At 40.7% G+C, this 13,164-nt stretch overlaps 2 protein-coding genes across 2 annotated transcripts in view; one reads left to right on the top strand and one right to left on the bottom strand.

The window, feature by feature from the left end:
• Nucleotides 1-13,164, top strand: part of LOC105894511 (major histocompatibility complex class I-related gene protein-like) — a 100,272-nt gene that overhangs the window by 37,686 nt on the left and 49,422 nt on the right. The gene's annotated exons all lie outside the window — the stretch shown is intronic.
• LOC116221046 (major histocompatibility complex class I-related gene protein-like) lies at nucleotides 2,209-11,271 on the bottom strand. Its single transcript, XM_042708192.1, has 6 exons — nucleotides 10,724-11,271; nucleotides 9,067-9,315; nucleotides 3,739-4,026; nucleotides 3,332-3,622; nucleotides 3,151-3,199; nucleotides 2,209-2,899 (listed from the first exon to the last, which is right to left on the bottom strand). The coding sequence occupies exons 1-6, from the start codon at nucleotides 10,779-10,781 to the stop codon at nucleotides 2,887-2,889; spliced, it is 948 nt and encodes a 315-aa protein (XP_042564126.1). The 5' UTR covers nucleotides 10,782-11,271; the 3' UTR covers nucleotides 2,209-2,886.

Here is a 13,164-nt window from a genome sequence, read left to right as displayed (position 1 = left end):
AGTCTACAAGGTTTGTGCTGGTTGCGTTTAATGAAGAGGTCGTAGGGTTTCTCATTTTTTTTATTGAGACCTGTATACTTTTGCTTCGATTATTGTTGTGTCCACTTCGTTGTTGATCTTAATATTTTGGATATCCTTCCACTGCATACTGCAGTCCCTTTTGCCTTGATCTGGAGGATATCGTGGAGGTATTACTCCAAAAATCATCACTCACACTGACAGCTATAGCGCTTGTCCCCGTACTCGCCATGGCTTTTAGCTTTACAGTTCCGGGAATTGTGTCGGACGTAGCAACAGTAACTAAGGGGGCGGGGGCCCTGGCGATCGGTCAATTATAACAAAATTATTCCATATTCGGTTGAAGTCTGTGGAACCTGCCATGCACTTTGACTTTATCCAGTCCATATTAGGAAATGCCAAAGGTCAATGCATATTAACATAAAAAGAATATTATATAGTGAGTTTTGATGCAGGTGCTCAATACTGACATTGATTTTGAGACTCCTGGTACAAAGCTTTCTCTTGGTGTTTTTACTTCTGTTCCAGTTTGCAGTGATTGCTTGCAGCTCCAGTGATTTGGTGTCCTGATGCATTGACATGGGGATTATGTGATTTGAGAGTCTAAGGCAAGGACGGAGACAGAACCCCACAATTGTGTCCAAATCATAATGATTATGGACATTCCTTAAACTCTATACAGACATTCTTTTCTATTCTCGTCAGTCTAAAACCAGTAAGTCCAACTAAATTTCCTTTGCCTACTGGTGAAGTCCACACCTGTATCTGGTAAATGCCATAGGAGGAATGTGTGCCAATTAGCAGACAGTTTTTATGTAGACAACATCCAATGGAGGGTGGGTATACATGGTGACTGCATGTGTTCCCTGGAAATAAAACTTGTGACCCATGTTTTAACTGTTTCTAACAAACCAAATATCCTGAGGAGTCTTTCACCAAGGATCTTATAGTCTTAAAAGGCAACGTAGGTGCTCAGAGTTAACTAGAAGGAATGGCACTTGAGGACAGTGTTGTCAGCATCAGGGACCTACCAAGTGCTTTCTATATCCTCATTGGCCTTTTATAGTCCCCCGATCATTCCCCAGGGATGAAATGCACCTTTGAGGTATTCCAAAATAGGTTTAGGGCTGGGCAGTAATTATTTTGCACTCACTTTCAAAAATGTGGTTTTGCATAGGGGCTTGACCTGTTGTGTGGACATTTGAATGAGTGGCATTTTAAAAGTTTAGATTCCTTTTTCTTTCTGGAAGACCTGTTTTTTCATTGTTTTGGATTCCCTTTTCCATTTTGCAGACAATAATGATTTAATTCTTTCATTTTGAGTATAGAGTTACTGTTCTTTACAATTCATAGTGTTCCTAATGTTATAGTTAAAGTTATAGTAATTGCAATGTCTTGTTGTGACATTTGTTTTTCAAGTCAAACAATGACAGTTCACCGATGTGAACCGATGTTGTGTTGTGTTGTGTATTGTGTATTTGTTGTGTGTCGGGCAGTCTCGTGAAGGAGGGCCTTTACGGATCCCGGGTACAGCATACGGCAAGTGTTGTGGCTGTCTCCAGCCCGTTAGGCACTGCTGTGTATCCTGCCATCCTAACTTAAATCTGCATGCACCATGTCAGCCAACCATAACTAAACATAACAAAACAAAATGCTAAATAATATTCCCATACACCTACCCAGGCAGCCTCTCTCTCTCTCCCTCTCCTTTTATATCACATTGCTAATGCTTATATTAATACTGATAAAATGGCCATATTGCCTACTGTTAATTGACTACCTAAAAGGATCTCCTGTTTCCCAAATTGATGTCTACTAACAAAAATGTTCTCTTTCCCTTATAGCATGATCCAATCACTGATGGATGTGGAAACATGTGCTCCTCACCACCACTTCTTCTCATTTACGCATGTGGACAGCCAAACTCTACCAACTCACTCTGTCTTCTTTTTTCCATATGCACCCATCACCACCGTACTGCTGTACACTTACTCTACCCCCATACTAGCATTTATATGCAATATATATTATTGCCACCACCAACATTTTTTTTTCTGTTCCTACTCTCCTTACCCCTGTAACAGTAACCCTATGAGCACAGTGTATACCCACTAAGCTGTTTTTGTTTGTACCATGTATATATGCAAATGTATATATGCAAATGTATTTTAAAAAGTAATTTTTTATTACACCATATATACTTTAAATTGTTCCATTTTAACAAAACTAAGTATATTAAAATAAACTAGCATATTGTATAGCACATTTCATACAAGACGCAGCAGCAGGCATTCAAGGAAAACAATAGTGTGATTTGAGTAATAAACCTGTGCCCCCGTATAATTGAACCCCCGCACACACCTAAGAATGTAATGTAACAAACCACCAAATGGGAAAACTTTAAGTAAATGTGTCAAATTATTAACATTATAAAAGCATTCTTCTTGCATAAAAGTTACATTTTTTTTTATTTAATGGGGAACATTAGGAAAATGTTTAGGCCTGTTACACTTAAAGACAATAGGTATGAAGACTTAGTTCTTCAAACTAATATTTCAGAAGCACACCAAAAACTCCACAAAATTCTACAACTAATGAGACTATTACAAGAAAGTTTTTTTTTTTTTTTTTAGACCTTAGAATTTTGCATGAAATGAGTTTCATATTAATAAGGCATAGAATTGAAGTGAGATTTCACAACAAAATCTTCCTTAAAAGTCCATAAAAATATGAAAATATTGAACTGAACAGGATATGTATACTAACAAGAGTATTGATAAAAAGATCAAAGTCAGAATCTACAGCTCCAGATTCTGGTTCTGATTCATTTCCAGATTAGAGTCCCCAGAGCTCTGGGCAGGAACATAATCAGAGGGTGGAGCTGAAACACACAGTGATGGAGATATTAGAAGAGAAACTGTGTCATCCCTAAATCAATAACTTTGCCCATTTCAATTAGACAACAATGACAGTCACTGAATTTAGATAATTTATAATGAAACAATAGATAATAAGAATAACAGATAATTTACAAACCCTTTTTTTCGGATCAAGCATAATTTGCTAGAAACACAAAAATGGAAATCAATTAGTAGATTTGTTGTTGTTGTATGCTGTATCTTTCTGTTTTACCTGTGTCTTCTACGGCGCAGGAAGATAGCTCGAACCAATGGCTCAAGGTCTACAAATAGAAATGAATAATGAACATTTTCATCTGATCCTAAAGAAGATACGTGGCCAATGGGATAATAATACATTAGAACTGCCATAGGTAGAGGACACATACAAGATAAATAGCTCTTCTGACAATTACCCAGTTGGACGTTTAGTTTGTTGTCCAGGCTGAGGTGTTCAGCTGTACATGAGTAATGGTGTTTCACTCTTAGATCCTCTGTGCTGACCTCCAGGCTCTTCCTCATCTGGTAAGTTCCATCTAGATTAGGTAGCAGCTCCCCCTCAGTGATCTGGTGGTCAGACACAGGCTGGCCGTCTCTGAGCAGGGTCAGGTTGATGTGACGGGGGTAGAAACCAGTGGCCAGGCAGGTCACTTTGACCCCTCCAGAGTCTGGGAGGGTCTTCTGGAGGAGAATGACTCTGGGCTTCACTGCAGAGGATGAAACTTAGTTGTTAATACTACTCTAGTTGTAATCCTACTCTCTAGAGAGAAACAAATAATCATTGAATATCTTATCTTATAAACACAAAAGACGACTATCTTACCTTTTCTCATCATCTCATTTTTCTTCTTGTGAAGGCAATTCTTTAGGAATGTAAAGCAGATTGGGCTGTAGACTTTTGCGTACCGCAACTCTAACAACCCAAAATAAAAACGTGACCTAGGGCTCAACTTTAGCTGCTGTAAACCTTCAGTCTGAAGAGTCTTCTGTTGCACATTGAATTGCAACGCTGAGTCATTCACTCCGTTGACAGAATTCCACATTCGGAGTGGACCAGGGGTGTCATCATCAAGTAGCTCACAACCAGCCAATCTCTGTATAGTTTGTACTCCTTTGGCAGAGAAAAATAAATTAGTACCTCCATTGAAATGGTCATACAGTGGCGCTTAATACAGCAACTATTATTGATATGATTAGCAACTATTGTCAACATTAACCACTGTTGTTTTCAGTTAGTTTTCAAAATGAATATTAAATATGAACATAAAGATTTCTGACATTTTCTAACTGATGGAACCAACAGTAATACTACATTTCTGAAGTTTGGCCAGGTAAACATCTGACACCACTGGGTTATCTAAATACTTATATAAATGTAGAAAGTGCTTTGTTCCAAGGAAACGTAGCAAAAGTTAACAAAAAAATCTGTTACAGGGGTAACATAAATGAATGATGTTTCCCTTTGAATGATGAAACCGAGCATTACATTAACTAATGATATGCAAAGATGCACAGAGTTGGCAGTGCCAGCCTGGCTAACCAAAAACTTGTAGACATTTGTGTGAAATCATAGGTTCTAGGCTTGCTAACAAAAAGAAAACACTGCCTCATGCAGGACTTGTATCATCATCACTGACATGACTATAATTGCAGTTTTTATAACATCCTGAAATGATCTGTTATGTTAACAGTTAGGTCTGGTCAAACAATTGATTCATTTCTGATTGGACTAAAGGCATTCCATGAGTGAGGCTATCCTGGAACAACCCCACTTGGACTCTTCACCGCTAGTAATCACTCTGCGTTTGATTTTCTCAACCATTGAATTGTTCAACGTCAACATTCCACTGATTCAAAGCGAGAGATCAGAATGGCAGGCAGTGATTTTACAACGTTACATTTGACCGTTTTCCAGTGAGGAAAGGGGGCAAATGGAATAGGGGCAATGTACAAATGAAAAGGAAACTTTTAGCAGAAAACTTGGGCCTTATTTTCACTCATTTTGAGTCAAATGTTTAGTAGGGACAAAAATGATCTAAATTGGTCCAGTATTGAGTAGTCGATTATCGTAGGGAGGGGGCTGTTTTCTAATGTTTACAAAACAAGAAGTAATCGACTACAGGCACTGAATGGGGTGCTACGTCAGAGCCTAGAAGAAAAGAAAGCAGTAAAACAAAAGTAAAAACAAAAACAAGAGTAATTTTCCCACAGTTCCTTCACAGTTATCGGGGAAACAGACACATGTGTATCTCTGTAAGGATCCGTTCCATGTTATCAGACACTTATAATAAGATGTATGAGCCTGTCAGTGGCGAAAACAAGCAGTTTACTTTGTCATGTATGCTTGCCCCATTACATTGTATAGCTGTTTTGCTGTTGCCGGTTTCAGCGTTCTACTACTGAAGTAGAGTAGAAACTGTGTCCCAATGTCAACAGCGGCTCATGTACCGGGCGGGTCAAAGAACGCTTCCATGAAAATGGAAATTCAGGATATTGTCTCAATATGCAGGATGAGGTACAAAGGGTCAAAATACTGTGCAGTACAATAAAATAGTGTTGGGCGAATCCTGATTCATTCAAATCCCTTTACCAACTCGGGAGTAATTATTCAGCGTCCTGTATTAACTCGGATCCTTTCGGTCCTACACCTGCTCCATACACCAGGCGACCTATACAATTTAAAACGATTAATTGAGTCACTCACTACTCTCCTAATAACCTTTACAATCTCATTAAAACATACCCTTAGTACGTCTGCCTAGCCTTTAGCAAGTAGCTGCCATAAGTTCCATAACTTCCATACACATAAGGACTTGGTTGCCACCACAAGTCATCCTTTGCCTCAGGGGACGCAGGTGGGCTGACTGAGTGGGTCAGGGAAACCGGAAACAGGGAACTCGAAAATCGCTAATCCAAATCATTATCCTGACTGTGTGAATCAGCGGAACTTCTTACAACGCGCAGATTCGCTGATATGGACTGAATGAGTGGAATGGGGGAACTTCCTCCACACAGCGCACAACATGGCAGACTCGCAACAAAGGTTGCTCTTTCTTTGACGACTTGATCCAGTCACGTGTAAGAAGCCAAATGAGCTTAAATGAGAAAGGCATTTTAAACGCAGGATTATTTTCGTCCACATTTATGGTCTCATATTGGCCTATTTATTTCCATTATCTCAAGTGGCTCATACTAATTGAACAAATGATGCTGACTGTATGAGTTATGAGACTAGATCAGTTTTACTGTATGGTTGTATCAGTGGCAGGCTATGTTGTTTGTAATCGATGCACAAGGTGCACAGATTGACTAAACGGCAGATCAGACGACTTTATCTTGTCATGAGTTGGGACATTGGGCCTCATTCTCGAAAATGTTCTTAAGTGTCTTCTTAAATATCTTCTTCCGAACTTCGAAAGACCAACGTAAGAAAAGATCTCATGAACACCTGAAAATGGGTTCTTAAACAGCCTAAGTGTTCTCAGCTCTGCTCCCCCGAATGATGAGTCTTAAATTGAATGCACATTCTCGTAGAGCTGGATTTGCATACATACAGCTGCTTTTAATATCTGGTAATATTTTGCTTGCGAATAGGTTGACAACGCTACAACGATATTAACCAACGCTACAACGTTAGCCTAATAGTTACCTTGCTAATCATTAGGCCTATGTCTCTCTTTACCAGTTGCCACTTGTGTTTGTCCTCTTGAAAATAAATCGGTAAGCTTGGCACATTTGGCCGCATCCTCCTCCAATGCCTTTCTTTTTTTCAACATTGCTTTTTCAGCCCCTCTTCCTGCCATCCATCCTCCCTGACGCGTATCGTTGCGGTAGGGCCGGCCCAGCTATCGGTAGTCTGAGAACTTTTTGGAAAAGACGGGCTATGGACCCAACCAACTCTATTTGGGAGGGGAGAACTCCCTGGCATGGTACAACCCATGCAGAGGCTGCGGTGTCAGAATGCGGAACGTGTGTAGCCTACTTTAAGAGAAGATGGACTAGCGTGACAAATGTCAAAAAATAAAATTCTTGATCAGCCCAGAAGTGAAGCGGCCCACCGGGAACTCTCCCGATTCTCCCGATTACCCACCCCGGGCCTGATCGACAGTCATGTCAAAGCGGAAAGCAAACACCGGTAGTGCACAGGTCAGTAATCACAGACCTAACTTTACTGGTGCAGAGGTGGAGGTACTGTCGCAGAATGTAGATGTGTCCATTCTATTCCACTATGGCTATATTTAGCTATATTTATGGCTTTCTATTTAGTGCTTATTTATTTATTCACTTACCTTTGCAGTGTTCGTGTAGTGCTTTTATTTATTTTAGGATATCATGATGCCTCGTAGAAACATGACTATAAATGTGAAACGTAATTGTTAATGATACAAATATTCATATATTTATTATTATTATAATTATTTAAATCCGAGGATGTCTGTTAAATTCTGGTCTAAGTTAAGAACGAATCCCAGATGAGAAACTTTCATGAATGCCAGACTTGTCCCGGGAACGGCGTAAGTGGAGTTAAGAAGACATCTCTTCCTAACTTGTTCTTAACTGCGTTCGAGAATGAGGCCCAATGTTTGGCTCTCTGCCTGGTGCGTCTACATGTGCATTATGTTTACTTCCTGTCTTTGTCTGTTTTCGATTTTCTAGTTTTCTTACCTACTGTTTAGCAGTTAGATGTTTCTATTTTCTTTTGCATTCTTGAGTTTTGTCTTCACCTAGATTTTCAGCCCTACTTTTGGCAAGGAGAAATAATGTTTTGGATTTTTTATGATTTTTCCCTCTATTTCATCTGGATCTTCTGTTTTTTTGGGAAATAAAGACCTTTTACAAAATATCTGCACTTGGGTCCTACCTTTGCTCCGCCTGTAACACAACACAACACACTGGTCTAGCAATCCAGCGGTCTGTCAATCCCTGACACCGTCCTGACAGAAAGACTCTGTCATCATGGACCTAGCAGATGCGTCTACCCCGACCGAGTTTGAGAATATATGGCTGCCCTGAGCAGCTTTGGAGCCACCAGGACCACAGTCAGGCCCTGTCCAGTCAGCAGGAGGTTTGATCGGGGTGCTACCGGCCCAAAAGCAGGAAAGCAACTTATGTCCATCCGCCAGGGCAGAGGCAGTGTTGCAGACTTTGCGATAGCTTTTCGTACACTTGCTGCCGAGAGTGGATGGAATTTTTTTGTTTCGCTTTTCACCACAGCCTTTCAGACTCCTTGAAAGCTCCATGCAGATGGGATGCACCTGCTTTTCCGCAGTGTAGAGGGACTGCTGAAGACGGGAGAGGTGCTGCATCTAACGCAGAGAATCAAGCCACTTCTAAGCATCCTGCCCCAAGCTCTTCGGAAAAGAGCACGTCCTTCCAGCCAAGGGAGGGTTGTGAAGGGCACTACCTTGTCTCCCGGGTCCCCTGGTCAAGCAGTCTATGTGCCGATCACCATCTCTTGGGGAGAGCACAAGTACTCTTGCCAGGCCCTGGTTGACTCCGGGGCGTCTGGTAATTTCATGGACATTAAACTAGCCCACCGACTCAAGATTCCTATAGCAGCTCTTAAGACCCCACTCTCAGTCACTGCTCTCGACGGTCGCGTACAGGGTGATGGCAAAGTGACCCTGGCAACATCTCTTGTGCGGTTGCAGTCCGGAGACCACCGTGAAGAGAGCTCCCTGAACCTAATCCATTCACCAGAGTTCCCAGTGGTTCTGGGATTCCCCTGGCTCAACCGCCACAACCGCCACATCCGCCACATTGACTGGGTAACCGGTCATATTCTCGAGTGGGGTCCTACCTGTTACACCAACTGCCTCTTCTCAAGTCCCTCATCTTTACCTCCTGAGTCTCCTGATCCCGTCGAGCTATCCCAAGTCCCTGCTGAGTGTCTGGATGAAAATTAGGCTTGTAGTAAGAGTTGAGCTGCAACTCTACCGTCTCATCGGTCCCAGCTGACCAAGTAACTAAAGCGATTTGTTAACCCGGTTCTGTTTAATGAGTGACTTGAGTTTGCCATCTCTACAACGCAAAGCGGAACACCTGGTCACCCTGTTTACATTCAAAGCAATGAACCCCATCACATACCTACACTGCAATAAGCAACGATAGTGCTGAATGAATGGCACTTAAGGAGGCACCACACACTTACCGCTGATACGGTTGAGCTGGTGTTCATAGACGAAGATATTCATGTCTTCATACTGGTCTCCAAATAAAACGCTTGCATCCTTTTTCTCTTCATCTTCATGAACTGACTCATACTGTCTGTAGATCAGGTTCTCCACATCTGAATCATAGTAGGCCACCTGGATGTCATCCAGCATCACCACCACACTGAACTCTGGAAACGGGGTGTCTCCGATAATCATTGTTGAAAGAGCCCACAGAGAATGAGAGCCTGTGAAAATATGTATGCACATGAATATTTAAAAGTTTAGCCTACGTCCTGTGTAAACCAGTAAGATATGATTTCCATAAAACCTGACACCTCCATGATAATGTAGACCTACTCTGTGCTCTGATGAATTGATCCCGATCTTGTTTGAAACATATTGAATATCAACTACTTAACTAAGCATATGTGTTACCCCTATACAGACGATGTTAGATGTTGGAATTCCTGCATGGGACACAATTTTGGAGTATTATAATCATTAACAACACAGATGTAAGATGGATGCCGAGCTGTGTGTCAGAACAAAGGGATGAATTGAAAATAGCCTTTTTCAATTGACTTGAAAATGAAATGGGATTTTGGAAAATCGACAAGATAACAAAATAGTTAAATAAATGCTTGAAAGACCCCGCATTCGATTCTGTTCAATGAAATGCACCTGTATGCCATCTCTGTATAGACTTTAGACCAATTATTCAGTGTTTTAAATATCTATATTGTGTGAATGTACATCAAAAACTTTTCTTTTGAAGTCTACAGGACTGCCAGTGCTGTGAAACTTCCAGTTTGTAGATAGAGGTTTGGGTGCGGAGTAAGCCTACACACTGCCCCTTACAGGTTCTCTACTACTTTGACCCATTTTACCTGGGCACTGAATCAAGGAGAACACAGCAGAGCATTTATTTTAGATTTAAAATGCTGATTGAGGATAAATAGTTAATTTTTTACATTTCATCACGGTCACGTATTGACTTATTATAGTAGAAAATCCTATTTTTATCCACACTACATAAAACCGTAATTGACTCATCAAATTAAGTCTAGATATACCACCCTCCTATTGCTCCATGACAGCAATGAGATTATTCAGCACAAGAAAGAAACACTCGCTCTCGCCCTACACATTCACACTGGTAACGCCGGGAAGGCGGTAACACACCTCACAGCCTTACAGGCCAAACACACTTCCTCAGAAGCACAGAAAGAAGCACAGGAGTTAAATATAGAAAAAAGCTGATGCTGCTGGCATCCTTGCCACTGCTGACGTTGGCTTAGTGGTAAAAAAAAAAAAAAAAACCCTGTGATCGCACGTTAAGTAGGCTACTCCAAATTTGTATCTGCGTTATGCCACGATGGTACTTCTCCAGATGCGTTAGTGGCGGGGAAATATCAGCCACTTCCCAGCACCACAGCCCTGGTCCCTCTCTCTCCCGATCAACAAAGACCAGTCCCATATATCCATTTTCCCATGAACAAATACGACACAAAATGTCCCTTAAAGCCACAAGTATACCAATCTTTACTTCAGAAGATGATCCGAAACAAATAGTGTATGACACATTGCAATCTTTTTTCCCACAAAGACCACTGCAGTATTCAGGCTAAATAGTCTATGTAAAATAAGCATTACCTGAGTTCACAGTCGAGAAAATCTGGAAGGAACAGAAAAGGAACAGTAGCGGCAACATGGTGACAGATGTATCCTGTTTTGCTTTCAGTTATTCAGAACATATGCCTCTAGTTTGTACTTCTCTCGCCAGAAGGAGGAGCGTTCTGGTAAGTTCCCACCTCCGAGTGGAAGAATACACCCGATAGACTGTCAAACTCGGAACTACCCCTATTTCCAGCTCCCTGAACGCACGATAAATGTGAGCTGTGTTCTTATTGGGATGCTTTGTTAGAAAACATGCACACACATGCCCCAGATATTTCGTTTTAATAATTTGTTAATGACATCTGCTGCTAAAACCTGCAAAACAGGATTGCAGGCGTCAATAGCAAGGATTAAAAGGCTATTCAAGGTTGATGTAAGAAGGTGTGAACTAACTACTGTAAATGAGTGATTTAACACAGACATAATTAAAACAAAATGATATCATATTTGGTTGAGGTCTGTGGAACCTGCCATGCACCTTGACTTTATCCAGTCCATATTAGGAAATGCCAAAGATCAATTAATTTAAACCTGAAAAGAGTAGTAGCCTATATAGTGAGTGTTGATGCAGATGCTTAACACTGACATTGATCTTGAGACTCCTGGTACAGAGCTTTCTCTTGGTGTTTTTACTTCTGTTCCAGCTTGCAGTGATTGCTTGTAGCTCCAGAGATTTGGTGTCCTGATGCATTGATATAGGGATTATGTGATTTTAGGATCTTAGCCAAGGAGAGAGGCAGAACCCCACAATTGTGTCTAAATCATAATTATTAAGGGTGCTCCTCAACATCTGTACAGACATTTTGTTGTTGTTATTGTTATTGTTATTGTCAGTCTAAAACCAGTAAGTCCAACTAAACTTCCTTTGCCTACTGCTGACTATAAAACAACACAGTGGAAAGTCCCTTTCTGTTCTACAGAACTAACTGGCTTGAATACTTACTGGAGGCAGTTGTATTGTATTTAAATACTTAATATGGAGGCAGTAGTATTGTGTTTGAATACTTACGAGAGGCACTACTGTAACTGCTCTGGGGAGATATTCTTGATCCTGGAGTAGATAGGATTTGTGAAGATAAAATCATATTTCCCCATCACAGATCTGAAGGGATATAGGCTACTGGTTCTGACAAGTTAGCACACACTATGCTACACACACTTTTACACTTTAGACACAAATCCTCCAACTCACCTTTGCGTTGCCACATTAAATAAATGGCTGCTGCCAGGACAATCAGACCTGCACCTATCACCACCACAATCACTGTGATCACTGAGACATAGGCGGAGATTCCCGATTGGAAACAAAACATTTTTTTTTTGAAAAATATAGTAATATGAAATAAAAATACGACAACACAAGCGGTGCTAATTATAGACGTAAAACAATGTGTTTTTTAAGTGTTGAAAAATCATGTTCCCCCTATTCCTCAAAGTGGGTTGGTTCACATGCTGTTTCCAACGGGCAGAGCTACCGTCAGCTCCGTGTTTCAGGTAATCAGCCCAGTAGCCTACACACGGTCAGATTGTCAGACTTTCCTCCTCTGTCCCCTGTCGCTATGATACACGATATGTAAAGAGATTTACCTCATTCTCGAACACAGTAAGAACATGTAAAGAAAAAGTTTTTTTCTAAACTTCATTTACGAAGTATTAATCGATATGCACAAGTATACGTTTATTAATGGATTGGCATGACAACGTGAACGTTTGCCGATAACACACGCATGCCGGTAATTAACACCGTTAAGATAGCTAGCTAGACAGTCTAGGACACTGTGCTGTCAGGGGCAGGTTCATGCTAGTTAATAAACGTAGGTCTACATCTCAGTGCCTCTCCAGATTTGTAAAATTATCTGAAGGTAAATTAATGTCATCTTTTCTTACGGTCCATTAACTATGCTGGTATTGCGACATGGGGTGGGAGTGGTACAGAGGTACCTAGTTCGATTCCCTGTCGAAGTGTCCGTGAGCTGTTTTATAACTTATTTTGAGCATCAAGTTCTCTTGAACTTTGGACATTATTTGTCTGTAAATAAATATTTCGTGTTAGTACATTTAATGCTGTTTAGATAATTATAAAATAACTTCGAATTTCTGTTTGTAAATGTGATAAGAGAATTCGGTATTTAGCAGTTTATGCTAGCTCTCGTGAAAGCAATTTTTTTCGGAATTACTCTCTGAATTACTCTCTGAAATTTGACCATGTATTGTCCCCCCCTACAATGAAATGGGATCTCCGCCCCTGCACTGAGGTCACATCATGGAGCTCTAGCTTAGTGTCTAAAGAAAGAGCAACAGTAGGAATCAATCACATTCACACTCTGTGTAATGATGAGCTTTTTATGTGCAGCTATGTTATAGTTTAGACAACATCATACAACCTTGAGATTAGTGTAGATAACATGACTAAGCAG

The sequence above is a fragment of the Clupea harengus genome, chromosome 7 (genome assembly GCF_900700415.2).
Source record: "Clupea harengus chromosome 7, Ch_v2.0.2, whole genome shotgun sequence".
Taxonomy (NCBI): Eukaryota; Metazoa; Chordata; class Actinopteri; order Clupeiformes; family Clupeidae; genus Clupea; species Clupea harengus.
This window is presented reverse-complemented; position numbering and strand designations above follow the sequence as displayed.

Coding starts and splice junctions, on each gene's coding strand:
- LOC116221046 (XM_042708192.1), bottom strand. CDS start 10,781: ATGTTGCCGCTACTGTTCCTTTTCTGTTCCTTCCAGATTTTCTCGACT. Junction 4,027..9,066: donor CCAGCTCAACCGTATCAGCG/GTAAGTGTGTGG, acceptor TCTCTGCCAAAG/GAGTACAAACTATACAGAGA. Junction 3,200..3,331: donor CAAACTAAACGTCCAACTGG/GTAATTGTCAGA, acceptor TTCTATTTGTAG/ACCTTGAGCCATTGGTTCGA.